Source organism: Macaca nemestrina, chromosome 5 (assembly GCF_043159975.1).
Source record: "Macaca nemestrina isolate mMacNem1 chromosome 5, mMacNem.hap1, whole genome shotgun sequence".
Taxonomy (NCBI): Eukaryota; Metazoa; Chordata; class Mammalia; order Primates; family Cercopithecidae; genus Macaca; species Macaca nemestrina.
Genome location: NC_092129.1, coordinates 181,097,711 through 181,118,340, shown reverse-complemented (window position 1 = coordinate 181,118,340; position 20,630 = coordinate 181,097,711). Strand labels below are relative to the sequence as shown.

The following is a 20,630-nucleotide window of genomic DNA, read 5'->3' as shown; positions in this document are numbered from 1 at the left end:
GGTTGGGCCCCCAGCCTGCCGGTGAACACTGCGTCTCCACCCAGGGCAGGCCTGCCTTGGGAGCTGGCTTACTTCCTTTGCTGTATTTTCAGGGTTCTCTTTCTCATGTACAGACACACACATGCACACTCACGCTCACACACACACACGCACACTCACGCACACTCACACACACATGCACACTCACGCAGTCACACACACTCACGCACACGCACACTCATGCACACACAATCACGCACACACACGCACACACTCGCGCACACACGCGCACACACACACGCACACACACACTCACGCACACACACACGCGCACACTCACGCACACTCACACACTCGGACACACACGCACACTTGCACACACTCACGCAGACACGCACACTCACGCACACTCACGCACACTCACGCACACTCTCGCACTCACGCACACTCACACTCACGCACACTCACGCACACTCACACTCACGCACACTCACGCACACACGCACACACGCACACACACACACGCTCACACCCTGGTTTCCATTAACACGGCAACTTCAGCAATGCCACAAAATTCTGTTTTGTTAAAGATCTAGTTATTCCCCTGGAAAAAGGCCTTTCAGAGGGTGCGGTCTGCCATACAGCCACAAGCAGAAACTTGTGCGGGGCCGTTTTACTAGCCATCTTCACACTGTCTTGCTTCTCTCTCCCTTACCCCCACCCCCAAACGTTTTCTTCTTCCCACATCTTCTCCCCACCTCTTCACCCTGTCTCTAGTACCTCACTCAAGTCTTTTCATTCTTGTGCAGAGCAGTTCATCCTCTTCAGCCTTTATCTTCAACTCACGCGGGGCCTACCTCTGAATTTTTAAGCCAATTAGCAGAAGCAAAGGCAGGCACCAGGCACTGGCCTGTAATGGGGGGTCCTCCCTCCTCGGAAGGGAGTTGTGATTGTCAATAGCAGTTTTTCCTCTATTTGGTGATTTGAATTCACTAAGCACACGGTGAGTGCCTGCTAGGCGCCTGACGTTGTCCGGGACCCTGTACGTATTGTGTTCATATGAGTTCATGCCATTAGTGTTATATTTCTTCCATGGGTAACATGTAGCTCTCAGTAAGCAACATTTAATATGCCCAAGAACATTAGAATCTTTACTTACCACAGTGTATTTAAAGAAATATGGACAAGATTGGCCTAAGGAATTGTATTTGTTGGTTCATGTTAAGGCTTGTTTTTAGCTATTCTTCCCTACTAATGAATCATCTACAATATAGTTTGAAGTTTGGTTCTTAGCCTTTTACACCCATATTTCTTTGGTAGCAGAAGTTAGAATGAATACTTTGTGTGCATTTTTCAATGTCCATACAAATGCAATGCAGAAAAAAACTCCTCTTTTGCAAATATTGTCGCTCTTACTCAGGTGACCCTGTTAGGGTCATATTTTCTTTTATCTTGTTTCTTTAAAGGAGAGCAGTAAGTGCAGCTCTTAATTTCATTCACTTGGTAAGCACTGATTTGTGGGCCTGTTTTGTGGGAGGCACTAGCGTAGGCCCTGGGGTACAGTGAGGAGCAAAGCAAAGTCCCTTCCACTGCACCAGGTCCTAGTGGGAGGCAGGCACTCAGTCATGGGTCCAGAAGGCACTGCAAAGCAGCAACCAGGGCTAAACCCGAGCAGAGGGAGGGAGGGAGGCATTCCAGCAGACGAGGCAGTGAGCGCATGGGCTCAGAAGTGGCTCTTGCTCGGAATACTTAAAGACAGTACTTCAGTATGAAACTAAATGTTTCTTTGCCTACACTTCTGTTTTTCAGGCATCCGAGATGTTTCTAAATGGAGTGAGAGAACAAGAAAGCCGCTAGAAGCCCTCTATGGGTATGACTACTTTGCCAGAACCTGTGAAAAGTGGGTGGATGGCATAAGACAGTTTAAACATCTCCCAGATGGTAGGTTACTGGGCTCGAAGGGCTCTCTGCCTGTTATAGAGGGTGCGCGAGTTCCTCCCCAGTGTTCCAGAATTGCTCAGTGATTCATGAATCTGCCCATCGCCCTCACACGCTCATGTGTGAACAGAACGGAGAATACTAGTTACTGTGTACTGTGCCAGTTCTTGTGTAGTCAATCTGGCTTAACGTAGAGATAGGGCTGCACGTCCAAAGGTTCACATTGTTGAGTCTTTAATAGCAGACTGTTCTCTTTTCCTTCTTATCCTTGGTGTGTGTGTGATGACAAAATAATTACCCAGAAGCCTTGAACAGTTTCTATTTTCTAATTCCAGAATGAGTCATTCGAAAATAAATAGACCACAATGTGTACAATATTTTTTCCTTTTTACACTTTTAGATGTGTCACCCCACAAGGACACTGTTAATCTTTAATCTCAATGGAGTTAATATGAGGAAGAAAATATAATTTTTTCCCATCTTCAGAACTAGGTGATATGACCTTAACTATGAACAAATATCTCCTATTCTTTTTTTTTTTTTTTTTTTTTTTTTTAAGATGTAGTCTCACTGTGTCGCCAGGCTGGAATGCAGTGGCATGATCTCAGCTCACTGCAATCTCTGCCTCCCGGGTTCAAGCGATTCCCCTGCCTCAGCCTCCCAAGTAGCTGGGACTACAGGCATGCACCACCATGCAGGCAATTTTTTTTGTATTTCAGTAGAGACAGGGTTTCACCATGTTGGCCAGGATGGTCTTGATCTCCTGATCTCATGATCTGCCCACCTTGGCCCCCCACAAGTGCTGGGATTACAGGCCTGAGCCACCACACCTAGCCTCCTATTCTTTATCTGAAAAATTACCAAGATTTCCAGTTAAAGTAAGAATTGACATCTTTAAGAGAAATTCTGAATTATAGTTTATTTTCATACAGCTATTTATGTTTATAATATTTTTCTTTTTCTTTTTTAATTGCTGAGAAAACAGAGTAGCTGAGAGCTAATCTTGGAGTGCATTGTTACAAAATGGTTGTGATTGAAGGACCAATTTGATCTATTAGGTAATCATTTCCTGCGTGAGTCATCTGCCAGAACTTTCACAATGAAAAGGACGTTTGGAAATGTTACTCTTCTGGTTTGAGTTGAAAGCAGCAAATATATCAAATATATGCCTTATAATGCTCCTGTTCAGATGCAGTATCCTCCCGTGGAAACAGGCCCTGGAAATCTCTGCTCTGAAAACAAAAAATAAATGCCATAAAGCAATGTTTGAGACAGTTCTCCATTAAAGAGGGCACATTTGTAAAATGTAAACTTTTATGTTTTATTGAAGAGAGTAGTGAAAAGATAGGAAGATTTAAAGGTGGAAATAGGGTTAAATCAGCAATTCAAAAATACGTTCTTGATACAGAGGCTGCAGCAGTGTATAAACTCTCTCACAGCGAGGCCCTCATGCTCTGTCCCCCTTCTGTGCTGGCTAATTTGGTAGGAGCCCTGTTTTCCTCACTGTCCTCTCAGGTTTGTGGATGCTTGGTATAGCACAGGGATTCATTGCACGGCTCTGGAGTGCGATGGGCCGGAGTGTGCATTCTGGCTGTGCCCCTGGCTTGCTGTTAGAATGGATCTGGGCAGGTAACTTTGCTTCTTGAAGCTTCAGTTTCCTGTCTGTGACCTGGAAAAGCTGTTGTGGGGATTAAATGAGATATGATCTGTTCAGCTTTGGTGCAGGATCAAAGACAGAGTAAGTGCCTAATGAAAGGTTGGCGTTACTGTTGTTACAAAAGTACTTAACAGACAAACATTTTTATATGCTGAATGAGTTAAAACATGTAACTACTGGGTTTAACAGATATGAAATTGTGTAACCAGTTCCTGGTACAAAGTGAGCACTCAGGAATATTGACTTTGATCATCACATGATGAAGCAGTTGGCCAGTGTGTGTCATCTCGGGACAGGAGAGGGAAGTGTCAGAGACCTGGAGAAGTATTTCCCTAGTCACCGGGTCCCCTTCTCACTTAGCAGGCGGGGACTTCCCACTGAAGAGGAGGGAAAGGCCCAGGGCAAGGCAGGGCAGCACTGCATTGTGGGGGCAGCTCCCAGCCTTCTCAGAGCTGCAGCATCTTCTTCTTGACACACACGGAGAAGGGAGGGAGGAGAAGCAAAGAGCTAGCTTAGGGATGCCGGAACCGTAGAAGCAGCTCTCCTGTTAGCCCCACGACAGGCCCCGGGAACTAGGATTGTTCCTGTTTGTGGCTGAAGCTCCCAGTGGTTAAGGGGCCACCACAGTCTCACAGAGGCAGGAAACTGCAGTACAGGGACTAGGGCCCAGGCTGTCCATCATTGCCTCCGGAAAGTTCTCATAAATGGGGGTGAGTCCTTACAGTCTCTCCAAAGGATGTCAGTCAGGAGTGTCACAGAAGCATCAGTGATAAGGCATCAGTGATGTGCAAGTTGTATAATGAATTCATTGTGAGGCTCATATGCTTTGAGGACTGGCTGGGGCCCCTACACTCATCTGAAATGTGATTTCCAGGGAAAAGCTCTACAGGTGTCCAGCACCTACCCCTGTTTTCACATTGGGAACTGCCACTGTGGAATATAGTGGTGGGGTGTTTATTTGATTTTCCTACTATTTTATGTGAATTTAAATCAGGCTGCTTATTTACTAGTAGAACTCAGAAACGGGCAAACAAACAAGAAACAGAATCAGAAAAGGGAATCCAAAGAATGTTAGAGCTGGAAGGGATCCCAGGCACGGTCAAATCCAAACCACGGTTTTTACAGATAGGCAAACTGAGGGCCAAGGAGGGGCAGGGCGCGCCGAGCTTTGCTTCCTCTGACAGCGTAGAATGGTTGCACTAAAGCAGATTTCTTGTGCTGTGTATCCTTCAGGTAACATCTGCCGGCACCTGCTGCCCCAGGTCCAGTGCCCCACCTTGATTGTGCACGGTGAGAAGGATCCTCTGGTCCCGCGGTTTCATGCCAACTTCATTCATGAGCACGTGAAAGGCTCACGGTAAGTCCTGTCACCACCTTCACGCTCCCCCCCACAGAGCCTCGGAGTCAATGGGCAGAGCTACTGGAAGGAAAAGAACCAAGAGGAGTTGGAGTTTTAGAGTACACGGCCCCCCTGTTTGCCAGTGCAGTCAGTAGCACCGCTTTATTTAGGGGACCACGGAGGACAGAAGCCCTGAACTGTGGGTGATTGATAACCGGAAGGAAAGGCACGCTCAGCTAGTCAGCTCTTACTTTTATGAGTGGCAAACATGCTCATAGGTGCTAAGTCCTGTCACTTGGTAATAGTTCAGGTTTATTTCCATCAGTATTAACCGAAATAATTTCACACAATTTAGGAATTTTCAGTTTAGTTTTTTATCATTATGAAAGCACTGACCACCCAATTTAAAAAAATCTGTTAAACCAAATTTCTGATGTCTGCTGACAGGCAGCGCCACTCAGCACGGCTAATGGTAGTGTTCCCTGTCCCGAAAGCCCTCCGGCCAGCCGGGAAAGCAGGCACAGAAACAGCTCCACTGCTTCCTTATCACTCTGTTCTGTGGTATATTTAACAACGGATTTCTCAGAGAATTTGTAAATGAGGATAAAAAGTTTCTGTTCCATAATAAAATACAATTACCATAAACCTTTATAATCTCTATATCCATAATGGATAATGCTATATCCATTTAGCATTTTTTAAGTTAAAAGGCATCTCTTTATTCCACACATTCCTCCTATGCCACTTCAACCATGAATCAAAAATGCACATGAGCCTGTATAACAAATAATTCGTGTGGTGAGAGCGTAGAGTCAGTGAAGAGCAAAGGTGGGAGTTAGGCAGGATTATTTTGCGGGTGGACAAAGAGGTTTAGTGGAGAAGTTATTTATTTTTTTTGGAGCTAGAGTCTCGCACTGTTGCCTGGGCTGGAGTGCAGTGGCGTGATCTCGGCTAACTGCAACCTCCGCCTCCCGGGTTCAAGCGATTCTACCACCTCAGCCTCCCAAGTAGGTGGGATTACAGGTGTACGCCACCACGCCCAGCTAATTTTTTGTATTTTTAGTTGTAACGGTTTTTGCTATGTTAGCCAGGCTTGTCTCAAACTCCTGACCTCGTGATCTGCCTGCCTTGGCCTTCAAAGTGCTGGGATTACAGGCGTGAGCGACCACGCCTCACTTGGAGTTTTTAAATTGATATAGTAGGGGCTGGGCACAGTGGCTCACACCTGTAATTCCAGCACTTTGGGAGGCTGACGTGGGCGGTTCACTTGAGGCCAGGAGTTCAAAACCAGCCTGGCCAACGTGGCAAAACCCCATCTCTACTAAAAATACAAAAATTAGCCGGGCATGGTGGCAGGCGCCTGTAATCCCAGCTACTCAGGAAGCTGAGTCAGGAGAATCACTTGAACCTGGGAGGCAGAGGTTGCAGTGAGCCAAGATTATGCCACTACATTCCAGCCTGGGTGACACAGTGAGACTCCGTCTCAGAAATAAATAAATAAATAAATAAATAAATAAATAAATAAAAATAAATGTATTTAGTAGGCAATAAAAGGTATTTTCAAACTAGACTTTACAAAATTATAATACTAAGTCATGGTCATGGTACAAAATTCCAATAGTATACTTTCTTATTAATCCTTGCAAAAGTTTTTTTTTTTTTTTTTTTGTTGAGGTGGAGTTTCGCTCTTGTTGCCCAGGCTGAAGTGCAATGGCGTAATCTTGGCTCACTGCAACCCCTCCCAGGTTCAAGTGATTCTCCTGCCTCAGCCTCCTGAGTAGCTGGGATTACAGGTGTGTGCCACCACGCCCAGCTAATTTTTGCATTTTTAGTAGAGACATGGTTTCACTGTGTTAGCCAGGATGGTCTCGATCTCCTGACCTCATGATCCGCCTGCCTCGGGCTCCCGAAATGCTGGGATTACAGGCATGAACCACCACGCCCAGCCTGTAAAAGTTTTTTGTGCAATCTCAGTTTTTGTGCTTTTGATTGTGTTTGTTTGCAGTGTGCAAAGTGGTGTCTCCATATAGCACTTAATATTTTTAAAGGTATTTTTTACATAGTATCTAGTTATAGTTTGTGACACACTTATGAAAAAAATTACCCATTTTACGGGTGAGAAATCACGGCTGAGAGATGTTAAGCAATCTTTCAAGGCTGCATAGCTAGTAAATAATGAATCTTAGATTTTTCTCCTAATATGGTGCTTTTCCACCATAGTACAGCTGCCACTTCTCTCTTAATATGTACGATGGTAACGTGCCCAGAATAAGATACCAGGTGACCTGGTTAATTGTCTTCCAGCTTCAGAAATGACAGGTTTTTCACAGTGACATACATAGTAAATGTGGTATGTGCCCTTAAACAGCCAGGTTCAATTAAAGTCAGTCTACAAGAACGTTTAATTTAGGAATTAAAGTTTAATTTAAGCCCATCTCCTAGCAACAGAATACATCAGTATAGGAGAAAACCACCCTTACTATGCAGATATTAATTGTTTTAGTAGACTATTTTATGGAAGATCATTTTCTTAAAGCAATATTCTGTGGAGGAAATAGGTTGAGTATAAAGTGTTATTAGCAATGACTGTCGAAAACTGGATTGTAGCGCCGGGCACGGTGGCTCACGCCTGTAATCCCAGCACTTTGGGAGGCCAAGGCAGGTGGATCACGAGGTCAGGAGATCGAGGCCATCCTGGCTAACATGGTGACACCCCGTTTCTACTAAAAATACAAAAAATTACCCGGGCATGGTGGTGGCAGGCGCCTGTGGTCCCAGCTACTCAGGAGGCTGAGGCAGGAGAATGACGTGAACCCAGGAGGCAGAGCTTGCAGTGAGCCGAGAAGAAAACTGGCTTGTATTTTCTACTTATTACCTTCCTCTGCTGTAAGAGCCCTTTATGTTGGGCATGAGCCTACCTAGAATGTGGTTGGTTTATTTTGGTATCCACAAAACGAAGGCAGATTCCCTGAGTACCAAAACCCGACTGTGTTGTGTGCACATCTGACAGCCATCTGACAGCAGGGAAACAACTTGGTGTAGCAAGCTTCCAGTGAACTGGATATTTCATTGCCTTGCGAGGTACTTTTGTTTTTTTGACATAGGGTCTCACTCTGTCACCCAGGCTAGGGTACAGTGGTGGGATCATACCTCACTGCAGCCTCAGAACTCCTGGGTTCAAGCCATCCTCTCACCTCCCAAAGTGCTGGGATTACAGGTACAAGCCACCATGCCCGGCTGCCAGGTACACTTTTAATTAAACTTAAAGGCACAGGCCAGGCGCGGTGGCTCACACCTGTAATCCCAGGACTCTGGGAGGCCGAGGTGGGCAGATCACCTGAGGTCAGGAGTTCAAGACCAGCCTGGCCATCATGGTGAAACCTCGTCTCTACTAGAAATACAAAAATTAGCCAGATGTGGTGGGCACCCATAATCCCAGCTACTCAAGATGCTGAGGCAGAGAATCACTTGAACCTGGGAGGCAGAGGTTGCAGCGAGCCAAGATCACGCCACTGCACTCCAGCCTGGGCAACAAGAGCCGAAACCCTGTCTCAAAAAAAAAAAAACACTTAAAGGCACAGACATCCCTTCCCAGATTTTTACCAAGAAATACAGATTATGTGTAAAGCAAACAGCAAACTGCCTTTCTTGCCTCAGAAGGAGGCTGAACAAAGGGGGAGTTGCTCAGCAGGTCTGCCTCCAGCTTATGTTAATTTTCTCTTTCTCTCCTCTCTTTGTGGTAGAAGAAAAATAAGAATCGCTTATTTTTATTTTAAGCAAAGAGGCCTTAGAGATCACTCAAGCTCAGTGGTTTTAACATGTGTTTTTAGTCGATTGAAGCCCTTCCTCTAACAAGCTCTTACGCCGAAGTCTGAGATACGAAACACACAGTGAGAGCTGCTCAAACGACAGCGGTGACAGCAGGCTTTGCCGTTCTGCCTCCTGTGTCCAGATTTTCTCTTATAAGTACAGCAGTCGTAATAGATTAGGACCTATTCATATGACTTCATTTCAAATTAGTTACCTCTTTAAACACCCATGAACCAGCGCAAGACCTGTCTCTTAAAAAAAAAAAAAAGAAGGCCAGGCACAGTGGCTCACACCTGTAATCCCAGCACTTTGGGAGGCCAAGGCGGGCGGATCACAAGGTCAGGAGATCGAGACCATCCTGGCTAACACGGTGAAACCCTGTCTCTGCTAAAAATACAAAAAATTAGCTGGGCGTGGTGGCGGGCCTACCCAAAGGAGGTCACACTCTGAGATGCTAGGAGTCAGGATCTAAGCATATCAATATGAGGGGTACAGTTCAGCCCATCACAGTGCTTCTGAGGAGGTGCTCGGATCTCAGGAACCAGATGCCTGGTTCTAGGTGTCAGACTTGGCTGCAAATGATGAGCCCCTTGCCTCTCGCCTGCAGCCACTCTTCACCCCTCAGCCCTGCCTCTGCCTGCCTGGGTGTGTGCTCACCCCTTAGGCCAGGACTCAGGCAGCTCCTCGGTGAGGCTTCCTTGCCTCTGCCTGCCCCTCCAGTTGCTCGCTCACCTATCTGAGGTCATGTGGCTCCTTATTCATACCTTTTTTCTTCTTCTTTTTTTTTTTTTTTGAGACAGAGTCTCACTCTGTCACCCAGGCTGGAGTGCAGTGGCGCGATCTCGGCTCACTGCAAGCTCCGCCTCCCGGGTTCATGCCATTCTCCTGCCTCAGCCTCCCGAGTAGCTGGAACTGCAGGCGCCGCCACCACACCCAGCTAATTTTTTGTATTTTTAGCAGAGACGGGGTTTCACTGTGTTAGCCAGGATGGTCTCGATCTCCTGACCTTGTGATCCGCCCGCCTCGGCCTCCCAAATTGCTGGGATTACAGGTGTGAGCCACTGCACCTGGCCTTCTCTTTTTTTTTTTAAGAGACAGGTCTTGCACTGTCATCCAGGCATCCAGGCTGGAGTGCAGTGGTGTGGTCACGGCTCATTACAGTCTCCTGAATAGCTAAGACAACACCATTATTAGTGTAGGTATATGGGCATATTTGGGTTCTCCAAAGAAATAGAACCAACAATACATATATGTGTGTATGTATATATAGGTAGAAAGAAAGAGATTCATTACAGGGAATTGGTTCATGGAGTATGAAAGCTGACAAGTCCCAAGGTCTGCAGAGTGAGTTGGCCAGCTGGAGACCCAGGAGAGCCAAAGGTGTGGTACCAGTCTAAGTCTGAAGGCCTGACAGCCAGGAGAGGTGATGGTGTGGTTCTAGTGTGAAAGCCAGGAGGCTTGAGACCCAGGAAGAGCTAATGTTTCAGCCTGAGTCCAAAGGTAGGAAAAAGCCAGCATCGCAGATTGAAGGCCACCAGGTGGGAGGAATTCCCTGTTCTCAGCCTTCTTGTTCTACTCAGGCTTTCCGCAGATTGGAGGAGACCCACCACACTGGGGAGGACCTCTGCTTTACTCAGTCAATGGATTCAAATGCTAACCCATCCAGAAACACCCTCATGAACACACTCAGAAATAATGTTTGACCAAATATCTGGGCACCCTGTAGCCCAGTCAAGTTGACACAAAGTGTACAGTCACAGGGTGAAGGGCTGAGAGATGCCATCTCTACAAAGGTCTGGGCCTTGTGTTGGGTGCACACAGGGTGTGCTGGCAGCGAGGCGTCAGGGTGTGCTGGGATGTCTGTGCAGTGGCCAGTCCCTGTCCTCTGTGTGAACCACAGAACGGAAGGAAGTACCTCTTTCTGCAGCTTCCTTGGCTGTTCGGGTCTGGCCGCCGGCGGTAAGATGGCCCTAGTCCTCCCAGGCCGGCCAGTGGGAGCCTTACCGCTTGGTGGAGTGAAATGAATTGGCTTAGGTGGAAAAGATTCACACCAGTGACAATGGTTCATTTTCAGCTCCATAGAAAAGTGAAGCCAGGTGCTGGTGGGGAGGTAGACGCTGCCGGCAGGCAGGGCTGCAGCTTCCGCTCTGTACTGCCTCCAGCCTGGACGCAGTGGTTCGCCCGCTCCTCTGCTACTGCCCCAGGTGACAGTTCCCCGCCACTGGCATCCCAGCCCTGCTCTTCCCACGTGCTGCTTTCAGCTCCTCCCAGCTGCTGCTCAGGTGGAAGGGAAAACCGTCAGCTCCGGACACTGCTTGTGGGCTCATGACAGGATTTACTGCACACAGAATTAGCCAGTGCTTATCAAGTTGAGTCCTTTGTATTAATATTTCAAACAGTGTGGTCTGAACCTTTCCAGACAAATCTTACCTAAGATTATATTAAAACCACTCTTAAGAGAAGAAGCCTGCAGTTGGAGGTGTTGTGTTAGCCAACAAATGTAGATTAATTGTGCTCCCCTGAGTCAGTCATTGTTTAATGTGCCGCACAGGTTAACACCTTAAGGAATTCTGCACATTGTAAAGTGCAATACAAATACACTAATAAAATAACAGCAGACATTTGTTAAGCTTACCACGTACCCACAGACCCTATGCTGCATACGTTGAATCTACTATCTCATTTCATCCTCAGAATGATTCTGCGGGGTAGATTCTGTTACTGTCCGCATTTTCCAGATGAGGAATTGTGACTCAGGGAGATGGATGTAGCCTGTCAGTTCGGACTCTGTGCTGGTTAGACAAAACATGTCCTGGCCCCATAAAGCCAGTGTTTTCCTCCCGCGATGATGCCTCCAGTTTACATCCAACTGTCAGAGGAAGAAAGCTTTCCTGCAGTCCAGGGCCTGACTAGGTCCCCACAGTCACAGCAGACTTGGAAAGGCTTTGTCCTCCACACACCACTTAAAAGCACCAACCCAGCAGCCCGAGGGTCCTCTAGCAGCCCACTTTAAGCCGACACACTGCCCAGAAAGTAGCCTCCGGGGCAGTTTTGCATCTAATGCTTGTGTCTACTGCTTGAGAGATGGTTGCATTTGAGAAAAGGAGCTCTCGGTGAGCTGTTGCCTCCACCATCCCCAAATGCCTGGTCAGCCCTAACTAGAGGAGAGCCTGTCCAGCCAGGCAGCCCCCAGCTTCAGCAGCAGCAAGGAGCTTGTGGTTTGCCCACCATTACCTTTTTGTTTGTTTGTTTGTTTGTTGTGAGATAGAGCCTTGCTCTGTTGCCCAGGCTGGAGTGCAGTGGTAGGATCTTGGCTCACTGCAACCTCTGCCTACTGGGTTCAAGTAATTCTCCTGCCTCAGCCTCCCAAGTAGCTGGGATTATAGGCATGCACCACCATGCCTGGCTAATTTTTGTATTTTTAGTAGAGATGGAGTTTCACCATGTTGACCAGGCTGGTCTTGAACTCCTAACCTCAAGTAATCCACCCACCTCGGCCTCCCAAAGTGCTGGTACTACAGGCGTGAGCCACCGTGCCTGGTCTAGTACCTTTTTCTTAGATGGTGCTTTCTAGAAGAAGCAGAATGAAAAAGGACAATATTTAGTTTCTGAATAAAAAGGGGCTACTGGCAACCAGGTTTGGATGGTGTCAGAAGGAATGCCTGAAGAAGTGATATCCATGTTGCTGCCCAGTTTCACACTGGAAGATATGCTGTGCAAAGATCCAGCGGCCTGCTTTGGGTTCCAGTTAAAACAAAAGTGTGAAATACTGGCACTCTACGGATTACAGACTTACTGACAACTTTATGGATTCATAGATCAAGTTTTGTTACATTGATCCAAGGTGAAGACACGCCACAGCGCATTACTTGTGGCCTTGTTACTGTCTAACTCCCTGAGTTACAGGTGAAAGTTCAGCTAAATGGCCGGGCGCGGTGGCTCAAGCCTGTAATCCCAGCACTTTGGGAGGCCGAGATGGGCGGATCACGAGGTCAGGAGATCGAGACCATCCTGGCTAACACGGTGAAACCCCGTCTCTACTAAAAAATAAAAAAAAATAGCCAGGCGAGGTGGCGGGCGCCTGTAGTCCCAGCTACTCGGGAGGCTGAGGCAGGAGAATGGCGCAAACCCGGGAGGCGGAGCTTGCAGTGAGCTGAGATCCGGCCACTGCACTCCAGCCTGGGTGACAGAGCCAGACTCCGTCTCAAAAAAAAAAAAAAAAAAAAGAAAGTTCAGCTAAAGATGAAAAGGGCTCCAGGCGGGGCAGGAAAGGTAGCGTCACGAGGCCAGCATCTCACCTATGCCATTTTGACTTAAAAGAGCTGTATCGACAGAGGTAAAGTGACCCATACATTTATCTTGGGGTTAGTTTCTAGTTCCTCAAAATATCTGGAATCATGTCTTGTTTCTGAAGGTGCAACATGCAATGAGGAACCTGCCCGGGCAGAGGAACTCGTGTTCATCCTCTGAAGCCCCTTCATGTCCCACTCGGCCATGTGTGTAGCAGTGGGGGGTTTCGTACTCATTTTTCTGGAGAATGTTATTGTTTGAAAAGCACTCTCCACAAAGCATGTGATTACATCCTTTTGTTACTTGGGGAGAATCTAGGGCAGCTACAGAGCTCCTGCCTTGCCTTGACAGCTGATATTCATGATGGTCTCTTGTGGTCCTGTTCCCAAAGAGGAACACAGTAGAGTTTCCGTGCAGCGAAACCTGGGTCAGACCTAAGGGAGGCAAGGGCTGCGAAGGAGCTTGAAATGACCCTCAAAAGATATCAAGGAGAACAGTTGTCTTCATACTCTCTTCTGTCTATCTGTGCATCCGTCCATTCATCCATCCAGCATTCAGAGCAGGTCTCCCACAGTTTAATGAAGGGAACCTAATTTTTATTTCCCCAAGATCTAGAGATTAGGAAGAGTGCAGACAGTGCTGAACAGCTAAAAAGAAAGGATTCACAGCGAGGGTCTCCTTCCTTCCTTATGGGAAACCAACAAATCGTAGCCAGATGGGCTGGGCTGTCTACAGAGGAAGACTTCACGTGTGGCAGGCTGGGGATTCCCTGCCTCCCAATCCAGCTTAGTGCAGATTACGGGATGCAATTTAGCCTATACGTGACCTTCTGTGACCTCTCAGCATCCTTGGCAATTGGTTCTTTCCTGTTTCCTGAAAACAAAGGCCTTGAGTGTCCCTGCAAACCCTGTTCCTTGTGTAGGCAACTGGGATCCTATCTTTGGGGTAGGTGCAACTCATCCTTCTTTTCTGAATAGTGTTAAATTTGAATTTAGAATGTTCTGGTTGTTAGTAATAGCATTACTAATTTTCCAAGGCCCTTGGAAAGGTCCCAACAATATGTCTTCCTTTCAAGTTGATTCTCTTGGTACCCCATTCCCACCCACAATGTGGTGGCTGAGTTGGAAGAGGCCCAGCATCTTCCAAGGACAGCTCCCTGCCCCACAGTCCCTCCCTGGAGCCTGCTGAGGTTCTGAGCTGTCAGTCCCCAAGTATTGAAAGTCAAAAAATTCGGCAACATGGTAACGCATTCTGCCCCAATATTGTCCTTTTAATGTCTAGTTATCATTGTAGACAAAGTGGCTTGAACTTAGGCTTTCATCCTAGAACCTTTAACACTTTTACTGTTTCTATACTTTTGTAGCTAATAAGTCAAATATAGAACAAAGAGAAGGCTGCATTTATTCAGGAAACTGTAAACCTGTCCCATTTTATCACAATCCTGTTGAAAGGAAGAAGCCTTACGAGGACAGTGTGTTTGCCACAGCGCTGAGCCGTGACAGCTGCAGCAGCGGCTCCTGGAGCACAGGCCTGCTGGCGTGGGCTCACCACCCTCACAGCCATTTGTCTGGCGGCTTGTATGTAGATGGATTTGTTCAGTAATCCAAAAATGGAAGGGTGATTTGGAACGTTGAGCAGCAGGCTGAGGGCGGCTGTGCATTCTGCTTTGCACTTGCCCGCTACATTGACAGCCCAAGAAACTCACCTGCCCCAACCCAGTGCATTCTGGACATTTCTTCTTTTTATCATCTTACCAACCTCTCTTAAAATCAACTTCATTAAAATGGATTTTTCTAGAGTAACCACCAAATCACCTCCCCAACTCTCAGTCTTTTTCTGGTCAAACCATTTGTTACGTGATTCAATTCCAAATATAATATGTGTCTGCTACTGTTAAGTCGTCGCCTTACAGTCAGCCTCAGGGGTCGTCATAAACTCCAAGTTTCACGTTTCTGTCTGTATTCTTAGAAGGCTGATGGGTTCCATTTTCTCCTCGATAGTGCTCATGGGGAAAATGTGGCAATTTTTCACTTTAGATGTTTGTGAAGTGTTGGGGAGAGTGAGGGGTTTGTTCTTACATGGTGTGCCATTGACGCAAAGCGTTTTTTCTTCCTGTTTTTAGGCTGCATTTGATGCCAGAAGGCAAACACAACCTGCATTTGCGTTTTGCAAATGATTTCAACAGGTTAGCAGAAGGCTTCCTGCAGTGAGAGTGCGCACTGGAGTCTCGGTGGCTCCTTCGCGTGGGGCTTCATCGTGTTGCTGCCTGTTACCATGATGCCTTTGAAACCTTCCGCCTTGGAAACTTTCTACCCCTCCCTTCAATCTTATCCTGACCAGATGAGAACAATGACATACTGAAACCAGCCTCTAGCTTCAGACTGGGCACGGTGGCTCACCGCTATAATCTCAGCACTTTGGGAGGCTGAGGCGGGAGAATTGCCTGAGCCTAGGAGTTCAAGACCAACTTGTGCAATATAGGGAGACTCTGGCTCTACAAAAAAAAAAGTTTTTTAGAATTAGCCAGGCGAAGTGGCACACACCTGTGGTCCCAGCTGCTCCGGAAGCTGAGGCGGAGGATCACTTGAGCCAATTCAAAGCTGCAATGAGCTGTGATTGCATCACTGCACTCCAACCTGGGCAACAGAGTAAGATCTTGTCTTTAAAAAAAAAAAAAAAGGAATAAAGCCTCTAACTTCTATGTTATGAAAATTAAATTTCATAGCTATGAAAATTAAATCTGATTTTCTAATATGAAGTTGTGATAGGTTATACCATTGTCTTAACAGGTGAATTCCTGCCATAATTTACTTTCAAATAAATTTTACCTGGAGAATGTGTAGTGTCAATGTTGGAGATTTTAAGACGTCTTGAATTTATACTGTACCTTTTATCTGAGAGGTTCAAGCTTCACTTGTGTTTTTATTTGTGTTTATCATATTCAAAGAGAAGTAGGGAGAGTCCGTGCCTGAGGTCCTCAATTCTAAGATCATAGGATGTCCAGACCAGCAGCAGATAGAAGCAGGTTTGCTTTACCCCATATCCCTCTTTACTCCTGGTTCACTTTTGAGAGATGAATACTTTGGGCCAGTAAAGGCGAACAAAATACGTATTTTCATGGCTCTGTACTAAAAGGGCAGGAATGCTATTAATTAAAATACTAAAGCAGAAATCCTACATTGCTATTAAACTTTGATTACCACAATAAAAACAGTACCAAGTTAAACCTTGAAACTTTATACTTAAGCATTTAGAGAAAGAATAAAAATTACTTGAAGGGAGAACAGAGACCACAAGGTTTTCTACACATGCTTTTTTATTAGTATAGATACCTTCACAGACAATACTGTAATTTTTAGAGAAGTTCCACATCATTACATCAACAGTGTGAATTTTTCTAACAGAGGCAAAACTGAGCACCATAGTTTACAAGTAGAAAGACCATGCTTGAGGACAATAGAAGTTCACTAAGGATGCACGATTGATTTCAGAAGTTCTTAAGCCTCGTCCTCGCCCTCCTCCTCCTCGAACTCCCCCTGTTCGTCGGCCGTGGCGTCCTGGTACTGCTGGTACTCAGACACCAGGTCGTTCATGTTGCTCTCGGCCTCGGTGAACTCCATCTCGTCCATGCCCTCGCCCGTGTACCAGTGCAGGAAGGCCTTGCGCCGGAACATGGCCGTGAACTGCTCCGAGATGCGCTTGAACAGCTCCTGGATGGCCGTGCTGTTGCCGATGAAGGTGGCCGACATCTTCAGGCCGCGGGGCGGGATGTCGCACACGGCCGTCTTCACGTTGTTGGGGATCCACTCCACGAAGTAGCTGCTGTTCTTGTTCTGCACGTTGAGCATCTGCTCGTCCACCTCCTTCATGGACATGCGGCCCCGGAAGATGGCAGCCACCGTCAGGTAGCGGCCGTGGCGCGGGTCGCAGGCTGCCATCATGTTCTTGGAGTCGAACATCTGCTGGGTGAGCTCGGGCACCGTGAGCGCGCGGTACTGCTGGCTGCCCCGGCTGGTGAGGGGCGCGAAGCCGGGCATGAAGAAGTGCAGGCGCGGGAAGGGCACCATGTTCACCGCCAGCTTGCGCAGGTCTGCGTTCAGCTGGCCCGGGAAGCGCAGGCAGGTGGTGACCCCGCTCATGGTGGCCGACACCAGGTGGTTGAGGTCCCCGTAGGTGGGGGTGGTCAGCTTCAGGGTGCGGAAGCAGATGTCGTACAGGGCCTCGTTATCAATGGAGTAGGTTTCATCTGTGTTTTCCACCAGCTGGTGGACAGAGAGGGTGGCGTTGTAGGGCTCCACCACCGTGTCTGACACCTTGGGTGAGGGCATGACGCTGAAGGTGTTCATGATGCGGTCTGGGTACTCTTCCCGGATCTTGCTGATGAGCAGGGTGCCCATCCCGGACCCGGTGCCACCCCCCAGAGAGTGGGTCAGCTGGAAGCCCTGGAGACAGTCACAGCTCTCTGACTCCTTCCTCACCACGTCCAGGACCGAGTCGACCAGCTCGGCTCCCTCTGTGTAGTGGCCCTTGGCCCAGTTATTCCCAGCTCCGCTCTGGCCTGCCAGAGGGAAAGTGAACATTAGACACTAAAACATAAGGAATTTCAAAATCTGTGATTTTGACTATGGAGGAGAAGGTAGGACTGGTCTTAGACTGGCAGATTCTTCTCTTTTGAATACTCTTCTTTTACCTGAAGAAATATTTTTCTGTGTCAGCGACCTCAAAAACACTGGGGATCATAATAAAGTTAAGAAGTAAGTTTAGCTCATCGGAGGCTATTTACTGAGGAAGAGGATAGGGTTAGAAAACTTAATTGGTTCTGAAATACATACATTTTTAACAGGCATTCTCTTTATACTCAAGTACAATTAAACAGGCAAGGTGAAAGCAGTGTGACCAGGAGAGAAGGTGGCCTCAGCATCTGTCTAGCTCCGGTCATAACCTGTGCTTTTGGCCCCTGACTCTTTGAAGTCCTTTGAAGTTGCCTATAGCCTATGAAGCCTGTCTTGAAGCTTTTCCTTGCTCTTTCTTCCTTCCAGTCTGAGGCTGCTCTGCAATGGAAGGGCTGCAGCAGCCCTCTGCAGGCTGGCGTTGATCTGTGAGCCATGACCGCCCATGGACTGCATGGAGCTAGGCCAGGACTCAGGGCTGCCTTGGACACAGTGTCACCTCAGCACTGAACACTAAGAACTGTGCTTTGCAGGGCTGTTAGGAAGAAGGTGTCATTTGGCCAGTTCCCAGTGATCATGACTACATACCAAACACGAAGTTGTCTGGCCTGAAGATCTGGCCGAAGGGTCCAGACCTGACGGAGTCCATGGTGCCAGGCTCCAGATCCACCAGGATGGCCCGAGGTACGTATTTATTACCTGCAGGAAACGAGAACTGACTCAGACCTGTGCTTAGGGATGGACTCACAGCAGCATTCAATTCCAGCATCTGAGACAAAAGGAGAACAGGAGATTTTCTGCTTTTAAGAAAAAGGGGGTCCTGAGCGTGCTTAACTGTGGCAAACAGGCAGGACTCTTAGGAAACCATAAAGCGTGTTTTTCCAGCAGTTGGCATTTGAAATGAATATGCAAGAAGCATGCCTTTGTCACGTGCATGTTCCTAGGACATTTCATCTCCCACATCATGGAAAACAAGGATTCCTGGGCACACACATCCCGCTACTCACCAGCAGCCTCATTGTAGTACACGTTGATTCTCTCCAGCTGCAAGTCACTGTCTCCATGGTAACTGCCTGTGGGGTCGATCCCATGCTCATCACTGATGACCTCCCAAAACTGAAATGAAACAAGAACCACACCATAGCTCTGCATCCTGAATGTCACTAAGGATGGCCTTGTCCTCCTCCCATGTCCTTGGAACAGGGGCTTTTGTGGTCAGACAGTAAGTGCTAGACAGAGAGCAAAGAGCTGCACCCCCTATTTCCTGCAGCAGCCGCTGCTGAGGGGCTTGAAAATCTGCAGAGCATCGGCCATATTATGGCGATAGACTGAAAGGCTGGGAGGGGCCCTGGAGGAGGAGGGGGCACAGCAGATGCCCTTCTAGGGAGAGGGTGGGGAGGGTAGAGAAATCGAGAAGGGGTACAGGGAGGCTCTGTCACCCCAGGCAGGGCTGAATGCCACTGCATCCGGGATGATTGATGGGTCGTGGCAGGACCAAGGACAGGGGGACCCACCCTGTGTCTGCCTCCAGGGATCAAGCTCTCTTGGCACAGATCCCAGGCACCCCTGCAACAGTGCAGGTTTAATGCTAGCACTGACCACCGGAGGGACTGGGCGAAGGGCATCAGAAGCCTGGGAGGGCACCTGGGCGGCAGTGGAAGGAGCTGGCCATGGTGAGGGCGCTGGCTCCATTGTGAATTTGCGGCAGGGAGGGGGCGGGGAGGCTGGGTGGGCAACATGGCGGTTCTCAAAGAGACCACGTCCTTGTACTGGCTCCCGCCCCCACTCATGCACCAGGCCCTCTGCTGCCTCCCACACAGAGGTCAGTAATTGCAGCCCCCACCCAGCGCAGTCACCTGCCGCCTCGGGGTCTGGCAGCAAAACTATCGCGTTGTATGTGATCATGTCAAGACAGTGCCCGAGCAAGGAAATTTATCTAACACCCTCGCCTGTACGACCCAAAGGGAAGCCTCTGTTACATCTGTCAGTCCAGTGACAGTGCATGTTTTCATTCAAACCGTAGAGATAAATACACAAATTAAATTCATATGAAGCTAGCGCAATAAATGTGACCGTAGCCCCGACCCAAGCTTCCGAGACAAATACACCCAGCGGAATGCCAACCGCGTCCCTCAGAAGGGCTGTGTCCCAGGGAAATCGAAAGGGCCCGGATTAAACGCACACACAGCTGCGGCGCTGCGGGCATCCTGGCGGGTCATGCAGCCTCCCGGGCCCCGCCCGGCGGCCTCGCCGCGGAATGTGCCACCCAGCTAGCCCGGGGTCGCCGCGGCCTCCCGCCCCGGCCCCAGCCCCGGCCCCAGCCCCAGCCCCAGCCCGCACCCTCGGTCCCCACCCCAGGTCCCTCCGCGGCAGCGCACCCACCTTGGCGCCGATCTGGTTGCCGCACTGGCCCGCCTGGATGTGCACGATCTCGCGCATGGTGCCGGCTGCTGAGCGGGTGGCGCTGGCCCTCGGAGCGGTGCGCGGCGTGGACAGGCGGGCTTAGCTGCGCAGAGACCTGCCGCCGCCCCCCAGCTCCGTCTTTTATACCCGGGGACCCGCCCTGCCCGGTGACGTCATGACGGGCGGGGCTGCGGCCGCGGGGGTGGTGCGGCTGGGACTGCGGCACCGCGAGGGGGAGCCGGGGCGCGGTGCGAGGTGTGGGGGCGCTCGGCCCGTTGCGGCTGCCGCTGGGTCTGGGGTGGGCCGCCGGCCCCGCTGTCCCGCGGTCACCGCGGTGCCGGGACCTCGGACCCCGCCGCAGCCCCCTGCCGGATCCACGGGCGCGGGCGACCCCTGGGGCTGGGTTCTTCGCTTACGCCGCAGTCCCCACCCCGCCCCGCCCACTCTGGACCCTCAAGGAGGGCTGGAGACCGGGGCCCCGGAACCAGGGGGAGGGGCTGCCTGGGAACAGGGTCCTCGCCTCCTAGGGGCGGGGAGAGGTGTC

General features: G+C 48.9%; 2 protein-coding genes across 6 annotated transcripts in view; one reads left to right on the top strand and one right to left on the bottom strand.

The window, feature by feature from the left end:
* The window catches only part of LOC105487319 (biphenyl hydrolase like), a 33,136-nt gene extending 17,287 nt beyond the window's left edge, over positions 1-15,849 (top strand). For all 5 annotated transcript variants that reach the window (XM_011750772.2, XM_071097715.1, XM_011750773.2 and 2 more), the window contains 3 exons: positions 1,789-1,920; positions 4,808-4,931; positions 15,136-15,849. In XM_011750772.2, the coding sequence (XP_011749074.2) occupies positions 1,789-1,920; positions 4,808-4,931; positions 15,136-15,223 (344 nt within the window). In that variant the 3' untranslated portion in view covers positions 15,224-15,849. The remainder of the gene's footprint in view (positions 1-1,788; positions 1,921-4,807; positions 4,932-15,135) is intronic.
* A 462-nt stretch (positions 15,850-16,311) lies between these two features.
* LOC105487326 (tubulin beta-2A chain) lies at positions 16,312-20,221 on the bottom strand. The gene is made up of 4 exons (XM_071097714.1): positions 20,066-20,221; positions 18,691-18,799; positions 18,272-18,382; positions 16,312-17,571 (listed from the first exon to the last, which is right to left on the bottom strand). The coding sequence occupies exons 1-4, from the start codon at positions 20,120-20,122 to the stop codon at positions 16,511-16,513; spliced, it is 1,338 nt and encodes a 445-aa protein (XP_070953815.1). The 5' UTR covers positions 20,123-20,221; the 3' UTR covers positions 16,312-16,510.
* Between the last annotated feature and the right edge of the window lie 409 nt (positions 20,222-20,630).